Source organism: Protobothrops mucrosquamatus, unplaced genomic scaffold, assembly GCF_001527695.2.
Source record: "Protobothrops mucrosquamatus isolate PMUCROS unplaced genomic scaffold, P.Mucros_1.0 scaffold_11, whole genome shotgun sequence".
NCBI lineage: Eukaryota > Metazoa > Chordata > Lepidosauria > Squamata > Viperidae > Protobothrops > Protobothrops mucrosquamatus.
Window position 1 is genome coordinate 773,370 of NW_015386087.1, and position 21,595 is coordinate 794,964.

The 21,595-nt window shown below is 39.7% G+C and overlaps 1 protein-coding gene across 1 annotated transcript in view; it reads right to left on the reverse strand.

The window, feature by feature from the left end:
• Positions 1–20,717, reverse strand: part of ANKRD29 (ankyrin repeat domain 29) — a 31,522-nt gene extending 10,805 nt beyond the window's left edge. Inside the window, exons 1-5 of the mRNA XM_015821629.1 lie at positions 20,581–20,717; positions 14,814–14,924; positions 10,057–10,155; positions 8,032–8,130; positions 2,700–2,798 (exon numbers count right to left, since the gene is read on the reverse strand). Coding sequence (XP_015677115.1) covers positions 2,700–2,798; positions 8,032–8,130; positions 10,057–10,155; positions 14,814–14,924; positions 20,581–20,592 — 420 coding nt within the window. The 5' untranslated portion in view covers positions 20,593–20,717. The remainder of the gene's footprint in view (positions 1–2,699; positions 2,799–8,031; positions 8,131–10,056; positions 10,156–14,813; positions 14,925–20,580) is intronic.
• Positions 20,718–21,595: the final 878 nt, after the last annotated feature.

The window sequence follows — 21,595 nt, forward strand, 5'->3', positions numbered from 1 at the left end:
GTCTAGCAAATTGCAAAAATCTGGATTAAAAAAAAGAAGTAAAAACGAATGGTGGTATAGAAAAGTGCCTCAGATCCAAGGGGTAGGTTACTCCATACCAGCACTAAGTTTGTCCATATTCCTTACTGCACTTACTGGCCTAGTCATGCACCTAGCCTGCTTTATAAGAAAACGCTATTTTCAAACTGTAATAGCCAAAGACAGATTAGCCTAACCCCACTCACAAATTACAGACATGAAGGCAAATTACAGACATGAAGGCAAGCTCATGAAGACAATAAAATAAAGAGATTGCTAGGATATGTTTGTACTGTGGCTAGATGCAGGTATCATGGCTCAGTTAGTGGCTAGAAGATTCCAGCCTAACTTCATATACTACTCTAATAGGGAGAGCAGGAATGTCCAGAAAGAAACAAATATCCATCACCAACAGATTCTGGGGTGAATAGAAATAAGGAGCAATCCAAGTCATTTTTTTTGAGAGAGAAAAAAGCACTGCAACAAAATGCCAAAGGTTTAAATTTTTTGGAATACAATAATCATAATTTTTTTTTTGCCATATTTGTTCCTTAGGGGGTCTAAGTGGGGAAAATCCTGCTGTATGAAGCAACCTTGCACAATTTGCATGATTATTCCACTCTAAACAGCTGTCTCTGAATTTTAAGCGAAATCATTGCTTGCTTTATACAGGTGTATAATAAAGAGTATATTACAAATGAAAGTTTTCAGACATTATTGCAGAAAAAAGTTACTGTTGATGATTTTTAAAATTATTTTAATTTTTTTTAAAGATTAGTAGTATAGAGAAATCAATTATAGGTTTGCATACTGGGGGACAATAAGAAACTGGTTGGAATGCTGCATTATCCATGTATATTATTTATCATCTTTGTATTTACATTCTATCACATAGGTTTATTCATATATACTGTATATATGTTCAATAACACAATCTTTGATCTCCGGGAGAGGTATAAACCAGTTGTTTATTGCTAAAAAGATTTTTAAAAACAATAAAAACAACTATTTACAATATTAAAAAACAACTTAGCTTTTGCTGGTCCACTGCCAGCGTCCTCAGAGTGAAGCTTAGGGGGTGGGGAGTTCCTTTTTATAAACCTTGCTAGCCTAACTGCTTACTCATTGCTCGTGTGATAGGGCCATCCTTCCTGGCTGACCGTAATTGCCTTAATTGTCCCGCCTCCTCTTTTTTGCACTCCAGTTCTACACCTTTTCCCCCTCCCATCCTTGTCCATCTCCTCCCTCCCAGCACCGTTGCCACCGGTATGCTCTCTAACTGCTCCCTCATGCTCATTCCAGGCTGCACATTCAGGTCCAGTGCCCCAAAAGTCTTTCCATTAAATATATATATATATATTTAAACCAAGAGTTTACCTTAAATCATTTAACAGAAAGAGGGAAATGAAAATTAGTTGGGATATGCCAATTTATTGATATGTAAATGAATATTTCTGGTGAACAATTATTACATTGGATACTTACACAAGTTATTGTATTCGAGGTACAGAACCTTGGAAGATAGATATATAAATGACCTCTAATCATAGACACCTCTTTCCTTGCAGCCATAGTTTGCATGCAGCTCTCCCAAGGCTTTAGTGCAGCTCCTACATACCCCTCCTACTTTTTTCCTGAAATACAGGGGTAATTATTCGATGCAACATTTTATTGTGTCAAAATTGTACTTGTACTATTGTACTTTAATACTGGAAGTGGCAATTTTGGGTTAGCTGTATTTTTTTAAAGGTCTGGAGTAAAGGAATTTTCCCCTCCCCTGTTTCATCACAACCCACCACCTGAGTGGGTTTCTCACCCAAGAAAAAAATCAAGGGCAACCCTCAGCTGCTAAAAGAATCCCATTCTGATTTACATTATGCAAACTATGGTTACTGAATTGTAGATTGTACCATTTTAAATAAAGTCTCTGCATGGCATAAATTAAAGCAGCACTATAGTAGAGAGATAGGCAAAAACCTGAGGTTCTTGTTTGCTAAGTAAAGAGAAGTTATTTTTTAACTTAGGAAATATTAAAAGAATCTAATTGCTATGGCAATCTCATGAACAAGCTAGAGCTGAATTATTTCATTCTGCAAACATATGGAAGAGGTTGTATTAATTTGGTGTTCCAGATATCTTCAATTATTTGAGAGACTGTCACATAGATAATGAAACAATTTATTCTTTTTATCCCCAGAAAGCAGGACCTAAATAACTTTATATTTTAAGATGAAGAACTTCTTGCTAGTGGAACAGACTGATGCAGAAAGCAAAGCAACTCTATATTCACTGGCCTTCTCTTAATGTATACATTTGGGATATGCAGTCTAAACTTGAAAATATAAATTTAAACTACTATGTGTTGCTATTAATCACTTTCTCAATCAATATAATTTTGTTTGAACATCCCTAACATAAACTATACTTACATGCCTTTAGATAAATATTTTGATCTAAGAACAGTGGACATTAGTGCACCTCTACCGGTCATCTTTCCAGTGTGTACTGGTGGAATGTGTTATTTCGATTAAAAGAGGGATCTGTTTTCCGTACTTTACAGACCATGTTCATTCTAAGATTTTTCTTGTGAAAACTTAAAAAAAATGGAATCCTGGAAACAGTTTTCACCACTGATGGAAAAGAAGATTGAAATAATGAATGTACATTTCAAGGAAACTCACATAAAGCTGATCATGTATGTTGGCCCCATGCTTTAGTAAGGTTTCCACCACTCTCATGTGCCCATATTGACAAGCAGCTAACAAAGCAGTACCACCATCCTGAAAAAAATACAAATGGATACAAGAGAAAGTTTCAGAGAACAGTAATTGCTAAACATTTCTTAGCGCTTAACTCATGAGTAGAAAAACTCAGGTGGTTATAACTTGCTTCCTTGAAAATACATCCTAATTCCTATTTAATTGAAAACACATTTTGAACCTTAACTGGAAGCAGACCTCTCTTAATATTTTATGCTCATTTTATTCCTACTTATAAACAGCTACTATTTTTCATTTACTACAATATTCCCCCATATAGATTTATATTCAGTGGCCTCTTTTAAAGGGGAAAATTTGGCTGTGCTTTTCTCTTTCCTTCCTCTAGCAGAAACCTGGCTTTCAGGATTAAGAAGTGTCATTTAAGGCCAAACTGTAAGAAACAATGGAAGATCTTACTCCTTAAATAAGGCTTTCTACGGAACTGTGGCTGGATTCACTTTGCAAAGCAAAAGCACAGCTCAGTCATTTCCCCAAAACTGTTGCAATCTTTCCTGTATTTTCTTTTCTCTCTTATACACGCACCAACCACATCAGTAGGGCTTACTTTTAATTTTGGAACCTAAGAAAACGGTGACCTGAGTGACAGACCACAGAAAAGCTGTGAGAAAGGTTCATTGCTTCACGCCTGCATTTCTTATAATGTCCTATATAATTTGTGTTTCGAGCAAACTTGCATTTTTACGATAAAAGCCATTCCACATCATGCTTTGTTCCTTATTGGCCATTACAGAACACTGCTCCTCATAAAATTTCATTCAATTCTATAAGGGCTACAGTTTCCATAGCAGATTAAAGTTGGGAAATTTGGTAAAGTTACAGCTATTTCCCCATTTCTCTTTTCCTTTGTCAAACCTGCCCCTGTATGACAACTGCATGTATATTCTGCCCTGATTTTATACTAAATGGAGCATCATAGAATATATAGCATAAGCAAAATTCTGTCCTGATCATTAAACATCTTCCAGGAGCTTGAGATGACAGGAAATAATTTCCATTTTTCATTCCTATCACACATGCAGGCTACAAAGTATCCCATAATTACCTCTTCATACTTGCCTTTCCCAACATGTTTATATAACCGCAAAATATCCTATCTACCCCACACACTGGTAAGATTCAGTTTTTTGTTCGAATGCATACTGCAGATTACCTGAATAATGTCACTGGTCTAAAAGTGCTCTCAGGAGTTTTATCGTCATCCAGATAGCTAGTTTAAAGATGTTGTCCAGTCCATGAATTGACATAAAGTACAATAGCACAAATTGGCTCTCTACAAAGGCTGTAGTCTTTTTCAATAATCATAAATGGCACTATGAAAACAGTTTACTGTGGGTAGTTTAAGATGCAGTGACTTGTGCATTTCCCTGCCAATGGGGAAAGTGTCTACCAACTGCTCAAATAGAAGGTAGAACCCAACAGATTCCAGGTAGAGTGGTAGATTTATCCTTTCTTCAAAATTGAATCTGGGGGAGTAGGCAACATCCCAGTAAAGCTCCTACTCCACACCACTTCTCCATATTCTGTAGAGGCAGTCTGGGAGATAAGACCATGTACTGTTATCTCCTGAATACTCCACATGATCTCCTTATGATCCATTCAGGGGAGGTGAGACTGGCTGAAGCTTTCTTGTTTCAACCAACAATAACTTTGCAATGTATTGGCAGGTCAAGGGGAAGAGGTGCTGGCTGAACCGGAAATCTCACTTCAACTGCATCACTTTAGAATGGACGGGGATCCAAAGAATCTCTGGTATGTTGTGTCAGCACCAGTGTTGAAAGAATGATAATTCTTGCTGAAGTTTGAGATTTGTCCTGAAAGAGTCAGAGTCACCACTGCAACAACCTGCTGCCATGAATGCTGACAAGGTGAAAATCACCCACACAGTGGGTCAATAAGAGGGAGTGCAAGGCTAGCTGAAGCAAAAGTTTCTTAGCAAAAGGGTATAAGCAAAATGGACAAGAAGGAATAACGTACTGGCATCCATGCTAGTAGGCTTGTAGCTGAACTATCACACTAAGGGCAGAAAAGGCAGGTGTTACACTAGCCAAGAATGGCCAATAAGGGCTGGGCAAGCCACACCCATCACATTGTTGAATCAGTTACACTTGAATACAACTTTGCATCTCATTCAAATTGCAAAATTTCTGCTGGGAGAAGTGGAAAACACCAATTCAATTTCAGTTCAGAAAAAGTAGAACTGAGCTGTTTCAGTTCTTGATTATAGATGAGAGGAATGTTTCAAGAACCACTATTCTCAACCTGAATTTAGGGGGCCACAGAGCTATGCCTTATGCCTTCCTATTTATTAAGGAAATACGTATTATATTCTATATCCTATGTTTCTTTAATTGCAGGCCTATATTTTTGTGTAGAAAGACAACTGTTTTAGGAGAACAATGCAAAATTCAATTCTTCCATAATAGTCACATATGATTATCTAATTGGTGGCTAAGCAGCTTTGCAAAAATGAAATAGTTAGATACCATGTTTTCCCCAAAATAAGACCGGGTGTTATATTAATTTTTGCTCCAAAGGACGCATCAGGGCTTATTTTCCAGTTAGGTCTTATTTTCGGGCAAATACGGTACTAAAGCGTTTGTCTGGCTGACGATCTTAACTGGGGCATATTTTTGGAGTAGGGCTTTTATTACAAGCATCCTGAAAAATCATGCTTGGCCTTATTTTCCGGTTATGTCTTATTTTGGGGAAAATACGGTAGTATATGGTGCTTCATATTAATATATGTACTTTCTCTAATTATGCCCGGGATGGAGTTCCACTTTTCATATTACATTTGGCAAAACGTTGGTCACATCTGCAGTGTATTAGAAACTGAAACAGCATTGGTGCTGCTGGCAAACATGCTGGAAACTCTGAGAAATTACATCAGTCTTAGAACAACTGCACACAAAGATCTCAGAATGAAGAGATTTGCACAATCACAGAACAATTACCAAAAAATGGCTTTGCTATGATGAAGAAGCACAAGAGACCTTTTCAACCAGAAAGCAAATGTATAAGTTATACAACAGATGCTGTGCATATTGACCTGATTAGTCCATAGTAGTCTGAATTCCTCCAAGATATTTTGGGCACAAACAACTAATAAGCTGAACAGCAATGTATTACTATATTACAGTGCTGAAATCTTCTTCTGATAACACTTTTTATATTAAGCCCCACAAACTCTATATTCTGAATCTCTAAGTAAACATATGCTAGCAGTTTCTGATATATATTCAACCGACTTTCTATTTACATGCAGTCCTAGAAAACAGGTAGTGAATCAATGGGTTACTTCCTGTAAAATGCAGTTTCCACATTAATGGAACAGGATGTCAGAAACAACTAAACACTTAATGCAAGTCAGGGGTGCACAACTTGTAGTTCCAAGACTGCCTCTCCAAAGATGCCACTGAACTAATAATAGAAGAGGAAAATGAAATATGTGGTAAGTAATCGTATTAAGTGCAATTCATTTAATTAAAATTAATTCATTTTTATTTTTTTCCTCTACCAGGATCCAGTTTTTTGTCCTTGGCCTTTTCAGACAAAATGTCATTGTTCCAAAAACACATACCGTAACTGAAGGAGGAAGCCAAAGCTGGTTTAATCAGATCCACTTCCTTACACTCTGGGAACGGAGAAAACAATTGCCCTATCTGAATGATGGATCTGCAGTCTGATTGGGAAGACCCTTGAGCCACATTACTTACTGTAGATTGTGGCACAAGATTCAAAGATTCTACTATTCACAGGTTATGGCTGATGTTTTCTGTCCCCTTGGTGGATTTATTTTGTGGATATATGCTTTTATTATTTTATTTTATTTTATTTTATTTTTGCTTATCTAAAATTTCTTTTTTCCCTACTGCATTTAGGATTTTATGGATTTGGTGTTATTATACAAGTATTAGTATTATTATTGGTTGCTTTCAAATTTATTTTATTTCTTTTAAAGCCAGATACTGGTTTTCTGTTGTTGTCCTGCGTTAAACTGTTCTGTGACCTAAATTCAGGTTTTTGTACTAGTTTCCTCTTACATGGGGAAGTTTTCATAGGAATTTGAGCTGCTACTTCCTCACATAAAACTGTTGTGCCTTACATACAAAGAGAACCTGGGACAATCAAATTCTTTTTCAAGTTCCATATTGCTGCAGGTTTATTGTATATTTCAAACAGGCAAAACTTCATAAACAATGACCTGCCTAATTAGAACTTTGTAAGAGAAATCAATATTATGATTAAAAAATATTTTAGAATTTATAAGGGATATAGCAGGGTTATGCACATTTTGAAAATGATTAGAAAGAAATATTTTAGACCTCAAAGAAATGCAAAATCTTCTTTTCAGGCTTTTGTGCAAAAAGATGCTGCTTCCTTAAAGAATGGCTTTTATCTGCTGTTTTAGCAGGAGCTATGAAGGATCCCCAGATTATGCACCCATTCCTTGAGTGGGGCCAGTACCCTATCAACAGTAACTATTAGGACTAATGTCAGTTCTGTGTATATTATTTAGCACTGCACAATTTCTTCCTCCATTTGCAGTTATGGGCTCCTTTGCAGCAAAGAGAAAGCAGTTCAACAGTTGATCTGCAGAAATCTACAATGGCAACAATATCTGCAGATCTGGATGCCTCCTATTCAGTGCAAAAGTAAGAAAATCTCAGGTGGGATGTTTATATACTGCAGTTGTCCCCAAACTAGTTTCTCCAGATATGTGGGATTACAGCTTCCATCATTCCCAGCTATCATGCTATGACAACTACAGCACCTTATGGGAACACTTCTATGACAACCTACAGCACCCTACAGGAACACTTCCTGTCCCTAAGAAATAGAAAATGCAGTATTGTTTTGTTTTCTAAATTGAGCTAATATAGTCTGTAATTGTGACTTTCGTATATTTCCAATCTGTCAATCAAGCAGAAAGTCTTTTGTATTTCTTTTTTAAAGTTTGCTTTCATGATCAGCTTTGGCTGTGCCCTTTTCAAATGAAATGACAAAAATAACAAACAAATTGAGTGATACTTATATAACGAAAACTGAGCAATAAAAGTCATACACAACTTAACGTCCTGCCAGAGAACAGTACAGGGAGAAGCAAAATTATTCTGTGGGCCTCTTGTCAGTTCTCCATGCCAAACCTTGATTCAGAAGAAAACAACTGCTTTTCCTTCCTGCCTGGCTGTCTAAGTTCACCAACATGTTGAAGCCAAGTATAACTTCTTACTTTGGTTTTGAATTCTGTGGAAGCTCCATATTCAAAGAGTAACTTCACTGTATCATTGTGGCCTTGTTGTGCAGCAAAGAATAGGGCAGTGGCACCGGTCTAAAATGAGAATCAGAAATCCCATAGATTAGCAAATATGAAGGGGCATTTCATACAAAATATATGTAAGATGTTTAACGAGGATGTTGATGGAAGTGCTGAATTAAACCAGAAGTCTTTAGCAGCAACCATTCCTAAATTAAGACATTCCCATCAGATTATTCTTTTGAAGATTCCAGGATGTTTCCTTCATGTATCAGAAAGGCATGTCCATAAATTACACTTATATGCTATCCATATCCCAGCAACTCTGGAAGTTAGGAGCAGGAACATAGTTAACTTTGCCCATTCCCCCAGCCTCCGTTCTTGTCAACTAAATATAGATAAATCTTTCTTCATTAGTTATTTACAATGTCTATGGAGATTCTCGGTCATCCAGGTAATGGTTTATTTGCTGGCAACAAGCAGGTCAGTGTTGTAGGGCTTAGTCTGAACTTGTTTTGTTCATCCAAATGCTAACTGCCTCCATACATTGATTTGAGATTAATACAATTCTAATATAGCTATGTAACCAACACTCACATTATCTGCTCTTAGATTTGTAGACAGGTCCTAACTGATAATGAGAAAAATTCATGGTAAGTTAAGACCATGCTTAATGTTTTCAAGAATATAAAGTCTGAACCGACTACATGTAAGCATAAACATATTTTACTATTGAAGATCATCTACACTCTCATTTCTTTTTTGCCTGCCAAAACATTTTACTCACCAGTGAGTTTTATGCACCAATCAATTACACCCTCTTATTTCCCACTATTTCTGCCTTGTGCTTTCTTCCTGTCAAGTGTGATAGTTATTGATGGTAAACAGTTCTGTGGATTTATGTATCCATGCAGTAATCACATCAAGTATATCATACCAATCAACTATGTCCATTGCAGGCAAAAACTTTCTGGGCATAAGATTTTAATCACAGCAGAAAGAAACAAGAGCTTTTAGCCAATCACTGAGTATGCCGTTTCTCATATGGCATCTGTGCCTTTAACAGCCCTGGGACAGATGCATCCTACCACCAATAATGACATGTAATAATGAAAAACTGCCCACCTACTATGAGTTGGGCAGCCATATAAGTCATCTAACATCTGATACATTATTTCATGGAGGACAAAGGAGCATTGCTGAGAAAAAGGTGGCAATGAGATTAATAATTTTATAATGTGTTAAAAGTATACAAATGTAGTGAAAACTATGCCTCTGAACAAGATTAATTGAAATACAGTAATGATTTCCTTATCACTATAACCCTTCTCATGCAAGGACTTAAAGACCATAGAAAATTGAGGATTAAAAAGGGTTATTAGAAACCCCATTCTCAGGAAAATGTGTCTCTTGTTCAGTCATCGCCCTTGACTATAAAGAAATCTAACAGCAAGTGCCTGAAATCCAAGAAAATTCAGGATATCAAATCCATCATGTTTTGTCAAAGATATGATCAGTAGTAAAACTACTACTCTTTTCAGGCCTTTTGTCAGCTATCTATACAAACCAGGATGAAATTTTAATCTTCTGGGCAGTAATTAGGTTGTATCTTATGAAGTCTCTCAGCTTAGTTATAGGTTCTTTGAATATGAAAGATCTTCCATCAGCAGAATGGGAAGGAACATATTCCTGAAGATGCTCCTAATATTCTGAAGCAGGAGGACTCTGGAAAAGCCATTTGTAGAACAAACAAATCAGTTTTTCTTTCATTCTACAAGTGGAAACCTTGCTAGATCAAAGAATTTCTGATTACTGAGATCATGGGATAGTATTTGTGAGACTACAGTAATAAAAGGTATACAAAAGTAATAATATTTTTAAAGTAATAAATTATCCTTAATGTCTATAGCAGGTTTGAAATATGCAGTAGGGTGCTGAATTTTTAATTAAACCAATCTCTGGGGATAATTCTTCTTTTTTTAAATACAGAAGTTAACATACCTCTCTCTGAAGATTAATATCAGCTCCTTGCAGCACCAGTTCTCGCACACATTCTTTGTGGCCATAGTATGATGCTACCATAAGGGCTGTTGAACCAAGCTGGGCACAAAACAATACAGTAAATACCTTAAATATGTAAATAAGTCCTGAAAAATGGAGCCTCCTTTTATTTTCTCTGCAGCTTCAGGCTCAAATGGAAGACAAAATACTTTGGGTCGAGTCTGTATTTTACATTGTTGAAATCTACACCAATATGCTTATAGACAATAAAATAAAAGAGAGTATTTGTAGCTCAGGGTTGAAATGAAGGGTCCTTGGTGCTCTCTGAGCTTGGTTGTATTTTTTTTGCAAATGTTTCATTACCCAAACTAGGTAACATCATCAATGCTAGTAAGGAATGGGGTTTGCTATCAACTATATTCTAGTAGCTTGCCCTGTCAGAGTTGGTAGGAGTTTGATTTGGTTGGACTGTTTATTTTTAGCTTGTTTGGCAGTTCCTTGATTGGGGTATTATTCACTTCTTGACTGATTTAATCTTGGTGTTAATCTATGCTCATCTGGGTGTTGATTGCTGATGGAAAAGTGTTTTGGTATTTTTATTCCTTTTTTGGCTTGTTGATTGTCCTTTTTGCACAGTATGTAGATGTTGTTTATATCTATGTATCTATTGATGGCCAATTTGTCAGATGCCAGGGTTCAAGGAATTCTCTAGCATTTTTTACTTGGATTGATCTAAGATGGTCATGTTTCCAGCTGAAACTATGGTTAAGACTGTTCATGTGTTGTGAAATTAAAGGGTTTTCATAACAGGCAACAGGGAGAAAGCAGAGCTGCTTAACTCATTCTTTGCATCAGCCTTCACACAAAAAGAAACTACAGCCCAACATACCAAAAAAAACCACTGCAAAAAACAAATTAGAAACAAAAATTAAAATAAGCAGGAAAATGATAAGAGAACACATATCCGACCTTGACGAATATAAATCACTGGGACTCGACCCAGAGTTCTGAAGGAGCTGACAGATGTTATCTCAGAACCACTGCACCATATCTTTCAAAAATCCTGGAGCATCGGGGAAATACCCGAAGATTGGAAAAGGACTGATGTGGTTCCCATCTTCAAGAAAGGGGAAAAAACGGACCCAGAAACTACAGACCAATCAATTTAACATCAATACCTGGGAAGATCCTAGAAAAGATAATCAAAAAACAAACCTGCAAACAACTAGAAGCAAACAAAGTTACAACTAGTAGCCAGCAGGGTTTGTTAAAAATAGATCATGCTGAACCAATCTTATTTCATTCTTTGATAAAGTGACTAAACTAGTAGACCAGCAAAATGCTGTGGACGTAGTATACTTAGATTTTAGTAAGGCATCTGATAAAGTAGACCACAACCTACTCCTTGGTAAGCTAGAAAAAGGTGGAATAGACAACATCACCACCGGATGGATCTGTAGTTGGCTGGCAAACCATACTCAACGAGTAGTCCTCAATGGCACTACATCCACATGGAGAGAAGTAAGCAGTGGGGTACCACAAGGTTCCGTCTTAGGCCCAGTACTCTTCAATATCTTCATAAATGACTTAGATGAGGGAATTGAAGGAGAACTCATCACATTTGCAGATGACACTAAACTGGCAGGAGTATCCAACACCCCAGAGGACAAACTCAGGATCCAAAAAGATCTTGACAAACTTGAACAACGGGCCCTATCCAATAAAATGAGTTTCAATGTGGAGAAAATCAAAGTTTTACATTTAGGCAGGAAAAATCAAAGGTACAAGTACATATTAGGTGAGACCTGGCTTAAAAACAGCAACTGTGAGAGGGACCTTGAAGTCCTAGTGGACGATCACTTGACTATGACCCAGCAGTGTGCAGCAGTAGCCAAAAAAGCTAATACAATCCTGGGTTGTATAAACAAAGGCATATAATCAAGATCATGCAAAGTATTAGTACTGCTTTATAAAACTCTAGTACAGTGGTTCTCAACCTTTTTAATGCCGCGACCCCAACCGGTCGTAAGTCGAGGACTAAACTGGTCGTAAGTCGAGGACTAAACCGGTCGTAAGTCGAGGACTAAACCGGTCGTAAGTCGAGGACTACCCAACCGGTCGTAAGTCGAGGACTTTCCCTGCCCGGGAGCGCCGCACATACGTGGTTCCGCCCCCTGCGCCGGCCGAGGTGTAGCTGGCAAGCGGCAGAGACGGAGCAGGCCGACCACCAGCTGGCCCAGCCCAAGGGAGGTAAGGCACCCGCCGGAAAAGGGGGAAAAAAATGGCGGACAAAAAAAATGGCAGACAGCCTTGCTTGGCGACCCCCGTGAAATGGTCGATCGACCCCAAATGGGGTCCCGACCCACAGGTTGAGAACCACTGCTCTAGTAAGACCACACCTGGAATACTGCAGCCAATTTTGGTTTGTTGTTGTTGTTAGTTGCGAAGTCGTGTCTGACCCATCGCGACCCCATGGACCCCCTCCAGGTCTTCCTGTCCTCTACCATCTTCTGGAGTCCATTTAAGCTCACGCCTACTGCTTCAGTGACTCCATCCAGCCACCTCATTCTCTGTCATCCCTTTCTTCTATTGCCATCAATCTTTCCCAGCATCAGGCTCTTCTCCAGTGAGTCCTTCCTTCTCATTAGGTGACCAAAGTATTTGAGTTTCAACTTCAGGATCTGGCCTTCTAAAGAGCAGTCGGGGTTGATCTCTTCTACGACTGACCGGTGTGAACGCCTTGCAGTCCAAGGGACTCGCAGGAGTCTTCTCCAGCACCATAGTTCAAAGTCCTCAGTTCTTTGGTGCTCAGCCTTTCTTATGGTCCAATCAGCCTTTCTTATGGTCCAACAATTTTGGTTACCATATTACAAAAAAAAAAAAAGATATTGAGAGTTTGGAAAAAATTCAGAGAAGAGCAACTAAGATGATCAAAGTCCTGGAGACTAAAACATACGAAGAACGGCTGCAGGACTTAGGTTTGGCTAGTCTAAAGAAAAGAATAGGGGAGACACAATAGCAGTGTTCCAGTATTTGAGGGGCTGCCACAAAGAAGAGGGGGTCACATTATTCTCCAAAGCGCCAGAGGGCAGGACAAGAAACAATGGTTGGAAACTGATCAAAGAGAGAAGCAACCTGGAATTAAGGAGAAACTTCCTGACAGTGAGGACAATTAACCAGTGGAACAGCTTGCCTCCAGAAATCGTGGGCGCTCCATCACTGGAGATTTTTAAGAAGAGGCTAGACAGTCACTTGTCTGAGATGGTATAGGTTCCCCTGCTTGAGCAGGGGGCTGGACTAGAAGACCTCCAAGGTCCCTTCCAGTTCTATTCTATTCTACTTCTGACTACTACTTCGTGTTCACGGATGCATTCTGCTTTTCTTCTGCCTGTTTGTCCTAAGCAGTGGCTGTTTCAGTCTTTACACTGTTGATTGTAAATCACTCCTTTTTTTTCTTCTGGGGATGTTGGGTTGTTTGGTTTACTTAGGATGTTTCTGAGGATTTTAATTGATTAGTATGCAACATTCCCATCAACGCTGACAGGGCAAGCCACTAGAATATAAATTGAGAGCCAACCCCATTCCTTACTAGCATTGCTACCTAGTTTGGATAATGAAACATCTACAAGAAAACAATCAAGCTCAGAGAACATCAAAGACTCTACATTCGATATAATTTATTTTTTTATTTATTGCATATATGCTTCCACATTTTTGATGCTCTTTGACCTTCCATTTTTCCCAGAAAACTTAACCTTCCTCAGAAACTCAATGGGGAAGCCAGCAGGGAGAGCTGCATGTTGCTGAGGTAAGTCTTCCTCACCCATGCACCTTCCTCCAGCTCCTCTGCACTTGTGTCATCCTGACAATAGCACATGTCTGTGCCCCCATCCCCAACCCATACAGCACCTCTCGCATACCCCCTTGCACCCTCCCACTCCATGCAGCACTTCTAGCACACCTCACTGCAACTTCACACACCTTCTCCCTTGCTTCCTACACACACACACACACACGGCACAGTCTGCCTTTCAGCAACTTCCTACCAGCTTCTCCATTGACTTTGGTTATTAAAAGTCGGCAGAAGCTGCTTAATGTCCATGTGATTCAGTTATTGATGGCTACCAGACTGCTGGGGCTGCCGTCACTAAGAAATGCTATCACAGTTTGTGATCACATTGCTTAGCAATGGAAATTCTGGTTCCAATTCCCACTGTAGGTCAAGGACTACTTTATATTGGTCCAAATGCCACTCTGAATCCTGGATTTTTTTTCACTGCCATTGTAACTTCAAACAGTTGCTAAACAAAAGGTTATAAGTCAAGAACTACCTGTCAGAAGCATAATATTTCAAATCATCTGACAGAAATGTTTCAAACTTTTCAAAGAAGCAATAGTGAGAGAACATACGAATTAAGGCTATAGCACTCATCAGCACTTTCCAATCCTGTTCCTTGTGTCACAGTCTTCATTCAAATAGCACTCTTCAATTCTGGAATTCCCACTGAAATCCCCCCACCCCCCATTGTTAACAGTAAGTCAGCAATGTGGGGAAAAAAAGTGATATTCTCTTTAAGGAAGAGAAAAATATGGAAAGTTCCAAGCATGGAACTGCAGTTAAAATTCTTTGGCAATTCCTTTTAAACAAAAGTTAGAAACTAACACCAATACATTCCTCGGTATTTGTGTCTTTCCTATCACAGTGTATTATGAAAACAGAGGCAAATCGTATGTTTTTCCATGGAGAAAGCCCTTACGCTATCTTTGCAGTCCACATCAACACGCCCACTATTCAACAACAGCTGAAGCAGTGCCAAGTTTCCTTTCCTTGCAGCCCAGAATGCAGCATTTGCAAGTGGTGTCTCCTTCTGTTAATAAATCCAGATATAACAAGAATAATTAAAACCTGTTTCATGATATTACATACAAGCAGGTGGGTATCTTGATAAACCTTTACCCCCAAATCAAAGTTATTACACCAGTAATTTAGCACCATTATTTTTTCTTTTAATCTATGGAAGAAGAATCTCGCCACTCTGGAGCATCTTGTACATTCTTTTTTTGCTGTCAGTGTTCTTTATCTTTAAAAGTGTAAAGTAATACTTCAATCGTTCAATAAATGCATTGGAACTTTAAGGAATAGATCACTATTAAGCAAGCCCCCAAAAGAACACATACATATTTATCCTATGCACAATAAATAATGGGAGCCTGTTAGTCCAGATGAACACATTGCCATGCAAGGAGAAGTTAATGAGGGGATAAAGAGATTAAGAGCATAACTGCATTATATCCTACATGCCTGCAGACTGTGGCTAATCCCGACTGGCAGTCTAATTTTACATCAGAACTACTTGTGATACACAAATGCACAACATTTATTTGCTGACTTCAGTATTCCCTGAGCCAACAAAGGATTTACCTGTCTCTCCTGCAGGTTTGGTATAGTGTGTTATAATTGAGTGTTGAGATATTTATTAACCTCAAATCTCCAGGGAGCAAATATACAGTATTTTGAGAGGTTATGATAAAACATTTGTGTAAATTTATGGGGACAGTATGAGAAATTCAGCATTTTACAGTATTATGTACTTAAAATACTATCTTGAAACATAATACAAAAATATCTAGCTGACATTTATCAGAAATATCTGTTTATTGGAGCATCGGCATTTTTTCAGGCAGGATTCAATGACACTACAAAAAAAGGAAAAGAGAGATCCTACTTAGTAACCCCTATGCAGTGAATAACTACTCTTCAAAAGGACAGCTTCTTTTGCTATAGAGCTGAGAATAGGAAACCCTATCCTGCAGGCAAAGAGGCATGCTTCCAAGGTGCCATTTGCATTCATGGGGGTGTAAATATGTGGATTGACAGGGGTATCTCAGGGATGCTAATGCAATGTCCGTTCATTCCCTTCTGATAAGGCCCTTTACTAACATCAACCAGAAAACATAACACTGCAACCTGTGTAAGCCCGATTTAATTCAGTGGGGTTATTCTCAAGTAAATATGTACTGGACTACAGAAGAGTAGCATTAATCTCCCCATTTCTGAATGATAATCCAGCCAAGTGTCTCTCGTGCTTTCTTGAATTAGGAATTATGTTAAAAGCAATCAGAAACTTATAGTACCAAGTAATCCTCGACTTGCAACCACAATTGAGACCAGAGACCAGAGTTTCCATTGCTAAGCAAGGGGGTTGTTAAGTTAGTTGTACCCAGGGCTTTTTTGCTCATAGAACGCCCAGAACGGAGTTCCAGCACCTTTTTTGGATGGAACCTTGTAGGGTAGGCAAGTCGGGTTTTATGACGTGTGAGTTCTGGCACTTTTTTTTTTTTTTGAAAAAAAGCACTGGTTGCACCCAATTTTGCCATGGCCGTTAAGCAAATCACTGCTGTTGAGAAGTGAATCATGCGGTCATTAAAAAGATTCATTTTCTTCCTTGATTTTGGTGGTTGGAAGCTGGCCGGTGATCACGTGACTCCAGGACACTGCAACCATTGTAAATACATGCGAGTTGCCAAGCACCTAAATTTTGATTACATGACCATGGGGATGCCGTGGCGCTCATAAGTGCAAGGACCACTAATACATTACTTTTTTCAGTGCCGTAACTTTGAATGGTCACTAAATGAGTGGTTGTACGTTGAGGATTACCTGTATATTAAATGCGATAAGCAAATTCATGAAATTCTAGAATGTTACAGGCAGTCCTCAACTTACAACAGTTCATTTAGTGACCGTTCAAAATTACAACAGCACTGAAAAGTGTGACATATGACCGTTTTTTACACTTATGACCACTGCAGCATCCCCATGATCACGTGATGAAAATTCAGACTCTTGGCAACTGACTCATATTTATGATGGTTGCAATGTCCTGCGGTCATGTGATCCCCTTTTGCGACCTTCCGACAAGCAAGGTCAGTGGGGAAGCCAGTTTCTCTTAACAACCGTGTTACTAAGTTATCACGGTTGATTCCCTTAACAACTATGGCAAGAAAGGTTGCAAAATTCACTTAACAACTGTCTCACTCAGCAACAGAAATTTTGGGGTTCAATTGAGGTCGTAAATCGAGGATTAACTGTATTTATTGCAAACTTTTGCCTTGTTCTCCATTCAAGGAATCTTGGATTTAACCCTCAATACAAACACCTGTTTTAAGAATGAAGTAACAGGTAATGGGAACATTTTCTGAAACCCTGGACTCCCACTATCAATCAACTTCCCTTCACTTGGAAAGGAATTGCATTCTATATTCATCATCATCATCATCATCATCATCCTCATGATCCATAATCAAAGAACAAGAATATGTAAAGATATACATTAAAACAGATAAGAAAATTAAATTTAAGTATTATCTAATTATCTATCTGGCACATTTGATTATCCAGAAAAATTATAGTCATTCTTCCTTTTCAAATTATCATGGCTATTAGAAAGATCTGCTAATCAGGCCAGATAAAAAGGGCAGTGCAGATATGGAAATCCACTGTGCATCAGTAACCATTTTCTCTGTTAGACAATGTCTATGGAGTTCCCATTCACCCAGGTCTGTCAGGTAGTGCTCTTACACAGGGGTTATTAAATCTTCTTCCAGTGACAAGGAGGCCAAGCATAGAGTCTGGTCAGTGTGAAGATTTTTCTATGAGATAGACACAGAATGTTGGCTACATACCTAACACAGGAGAATGATTTTTTGCATCAAGTCTTTCCCATGTAAGTAAGGCCCTCATAGAGGTCTCTATGTAGATCAGCGGTTCTCAACCTACGGGTCGCGACCCCATTTGGGGTCGATCAACCATTTCACGGGGGTCGCCAAGCAAGGCTGTGTGCCATTTTTTTTGTCCATTTTTTTCCCCCTTTTCCGGCGGGTGCCTTACCTCCCTTGGGCTGGGCCAGCTGGTGGTCGGCCTGCTCCGTCTCTGCCGCTTGCCAGCTACGCCTCGGCCGGCGCAGGGGGTGGAACCACGCATGCGCGGCGCTCCCGGGCAGGGAAAGTCCTCGACTTACGACCGGTTGGGTAGTCCTCAACTTACGACCGGTTTAGTCCTCGGCTTATGACCAGTTTAGTCCTCGACTTACGACCGGTTGGGGGTCGCGGCATTAAAAAGGTTGAGAACCACTGATGTAGATCATAATCAAGGAGACAATACTGTACCATAAATTAATGCTGAATGAGACAGCCTGCATGACCAATGTGTTTGAAAACATATTCCAAAATCAGAACAATATTACCTTAATGCTTTCCTCAAACACTGAGAAATCCACACTGTCTAAAGAAAATAACTTTATAATCCAGGTGGCAGAAGATTGGTAGGAAAGATGGAGCAACAAGAACTAATTCTTTGGGAGAGCACAGGGATTAATTTGAATCTAGTAGTTAAGGAACCAGGCTACTGTTCCTTAACTACAAGACTGTGAATTCTAGCATCACCTTAGACATGGGTTTGGGCCAGTCACTTTCTCTCAGCCCTCCCAGAGAAGTTGTTGTGAGAAAAACAGGAAGAGGAAGGAGTATGAATTTGAGTTATTTCATAAGAATAATAAAGTGGGATACAAATATATGATCTCCTTATGTAACTTGAACCTCTTGGTGCTGTAAAAATTGTATTATTTATTTGACAAATGTACACAACTGCCCATCTGACATTGAACTCTGGGCAGCTCCCAGTCAACAATTAAAACAATATCAATTATAAAACAACAAAAACCATATTAAGGCTATTAAAACAGTAAAAATGAAAAACATGGCCCCAAAGTTAAACTTCCAACATATAATCCCTAATTAAATTCTTCCACCCATCTCATCCTATCCCAGCACTATCCCTTTCCCAGTATGAGGGGGTCTATGTATTATCAGGAAGAGCTTTATTTGGAGATACCTATGTAGGTCTCTTCCTGACATGAAGGGATTCTGTGGATAACTGCATAAAACAGAACTTTATGCATCTTTATGTATCTTTCAATAAAGGTAACTAATCCAGTTTAAAATAGCTTGTTATGGTAAAGTTGTCATGTGGAGAAATGCACCATAAAGATGTAGAAAAAACCCTTCTGATTGTGGCTTTCAACCCATTGAAAAAATTAAGAGGCAGAACAACCTTGCCCTGTGTGGCTTTTTGCCAAATGGAGTTATAGCCAACTTGGTTTCAGCAAAAATTGGCCAGGAATCTAGTTAATTTGTTTTAATATGCATTTTAATAATCAGCATGTTATTTTTTAAAAAAATCCAGTGAGTTGCTTTTGGGGTCCCAAGATTGCTTATGGAAAGATTGATGATGAGGATGAGGATGATGATGAGGAGGAGGAGGAGGAGGAGGAGGAGGATTATAAAATTCAGGCCTACCAGTGTTTCCTACCAGCCTCCATCAGACTTACCCCTTAAACTCCATTGGAGTTGGGTGACCAATGCATTTAAATAAATAACAATTTATGTACTCTGCGGAAAGATCCCTCCCAGAATGCTTCTCTGAGGAAGAGCTTTATTTGGAGATACCTATGTAGGTCTCTTTCTGACATGGAGGGATTCTGTGGATAACTGCATAAAACAGAACTTTATACATCTTTATGTATATTTCAGTACAGGTAACTAATCCAGTTTAAAATAGCTTGCTATGGTAAAGTGGAGAAATGCACCATAAAGATGTAGAAAAAACCCTTTTGATTGTGGCTTTCAACCCATTGAAAAAATTAAGAGGCAGAACAACCCTGCCCTGTGTGGCTTTTTTGCCAAATGGAGTTATAGCCAACTGGTTTCAGCAAAAATTGGCCAGGAATCTAGTTAATTTGTTTTAATATGTATTTTAATAATCAGTATGTTATTTTTTAAAAAAAATCCAGTGAGTTGCTTTTGGGGTCCCAAGATTGCATATGGAAAGATTGATGATGATGATGATGATTATAAAATTCAGGCCTACCAGTGTTTCCTACCAGCCCCCATCAGACTTACCCCTTAAACTCCATTGGAGTTGGGTGACCAATGCATTTAAATAAATAACAATTTATGTACTCTGCAGAAAGATCCCTCCCAGAATGCTTCTCTGACTGACAGTTCTCAATGGCAGCAGGCTTTGCACCACTTTCCGTATAAATTCAAAACAAGCCGTTTCCCGTGTCTTTTGAACGCGAGCCGTCTCCCTTATAAGTGACATTAAACGGAAAGGCGGGGAGGGAGGGGGGGTGCGGTGACTTCTTGACCGGGCTCATTTTCCACCTACACGCACAGACAACCCCGCGGGTCTAAGATGAATGCAGACAAGAAGGACTCGCCCCAGCCGCACACGCTTCATCTTTCAGCGCTTGCCTCCACCGCCAGCGGCGAGCGGTGACACGCCAAAGATCGCTTTTCTGGAGCAGCCGGTTTCTTCCCCGGCTCCCAGGTCGTCTGCTCTTCTTGCTAACGTCAAGAGGCAGCCGCTCCACCAGGCCTGCGCCGCCGGCTGCCTGCAACGTTAGCGGGAGAACAGCAGCCGCAGAGGCAGCATCGGCCGGCACAGCTCGACTGCGGACTTACCTTGAAAGACATTTTGAGTTCTCTAAGGGGCTCATGCCTATCGCCAGAAGTAGAGCTGCATCGTCTGGCCGCCCGGCTGCGCTTCCTCCCGGCTTCCCTCTGGCCCTGGCAGGCGAGCGTTCGCTCGGCAGAGCAGCTGGAGCAGGGCAGCGCTTGGCTGCAGAGAGCAGCAGCCCCACGCCCGAGCCGGCGTCTGAGCAACAGCGGCGGCTGCCTGCCAGCCAACCAGCGGCACGAGGCCCGCTTTCCCTCGCGAGCCGCAGGCTCTGCTGGCTCATCGTTGTGCCCAAGGAGGATTCCCGCGCTTTGTTGGGTCACGCAGGAAGCGGGAGTTGCTGAATTAGCAAAACTCTCGTGAAGGGATCGGGAGACGAGGCTTTTGCTCCGGGCCTCCTGCTGCAGGTCCTGGCCGCCTGCTCACCCTGCAGAGAAGACGAAAAAGTGGGGGAGAACCGTGTTGGCCTATTAGAGGACTTGGGCTAAAGGGGTACAGGTAGTCCTCGACTTACAGCCACAATGTTGAGCCCAAAATTTCTGTTGCTAAGCGAGACATTTGTTAAGTGAGTTTTGCCCCATTTTATGACCGTTCTTGCCACAGTTGTTAAATGAATCTCTGTAGTTGTTAAATTAGTAACATGGCTGTTAAGTGAATCGGGCTTCCCCATTCACTTTGCTTCTCAGAAGGTCACAAAAGGTGATCACATGACTCCAGGACGCCGCAACTGTCATGAGTTACCTGCCAAATATCTGAATTTTGATCATGTGACCATGGGGATGCTGCAATGGTCGCTAAGTGTGAAAAAGGGGCAGGAGTCACTTTTTTCAATGCCATTTGAACGGTTACTAAATGAACTGTTGTAAGTCGAGGACTACCTGTATTTCGTTTAAGCTATTTACGCTCCACTTTTTGGATATTAAGCAGCTAAGAGTTAAAAAAAAGACACGTTAAAATATTTCAGATTGGTAATGAAAAGCATTTAAATGTTATTAAGCAAGAAAAAAGCAGCACATGAAA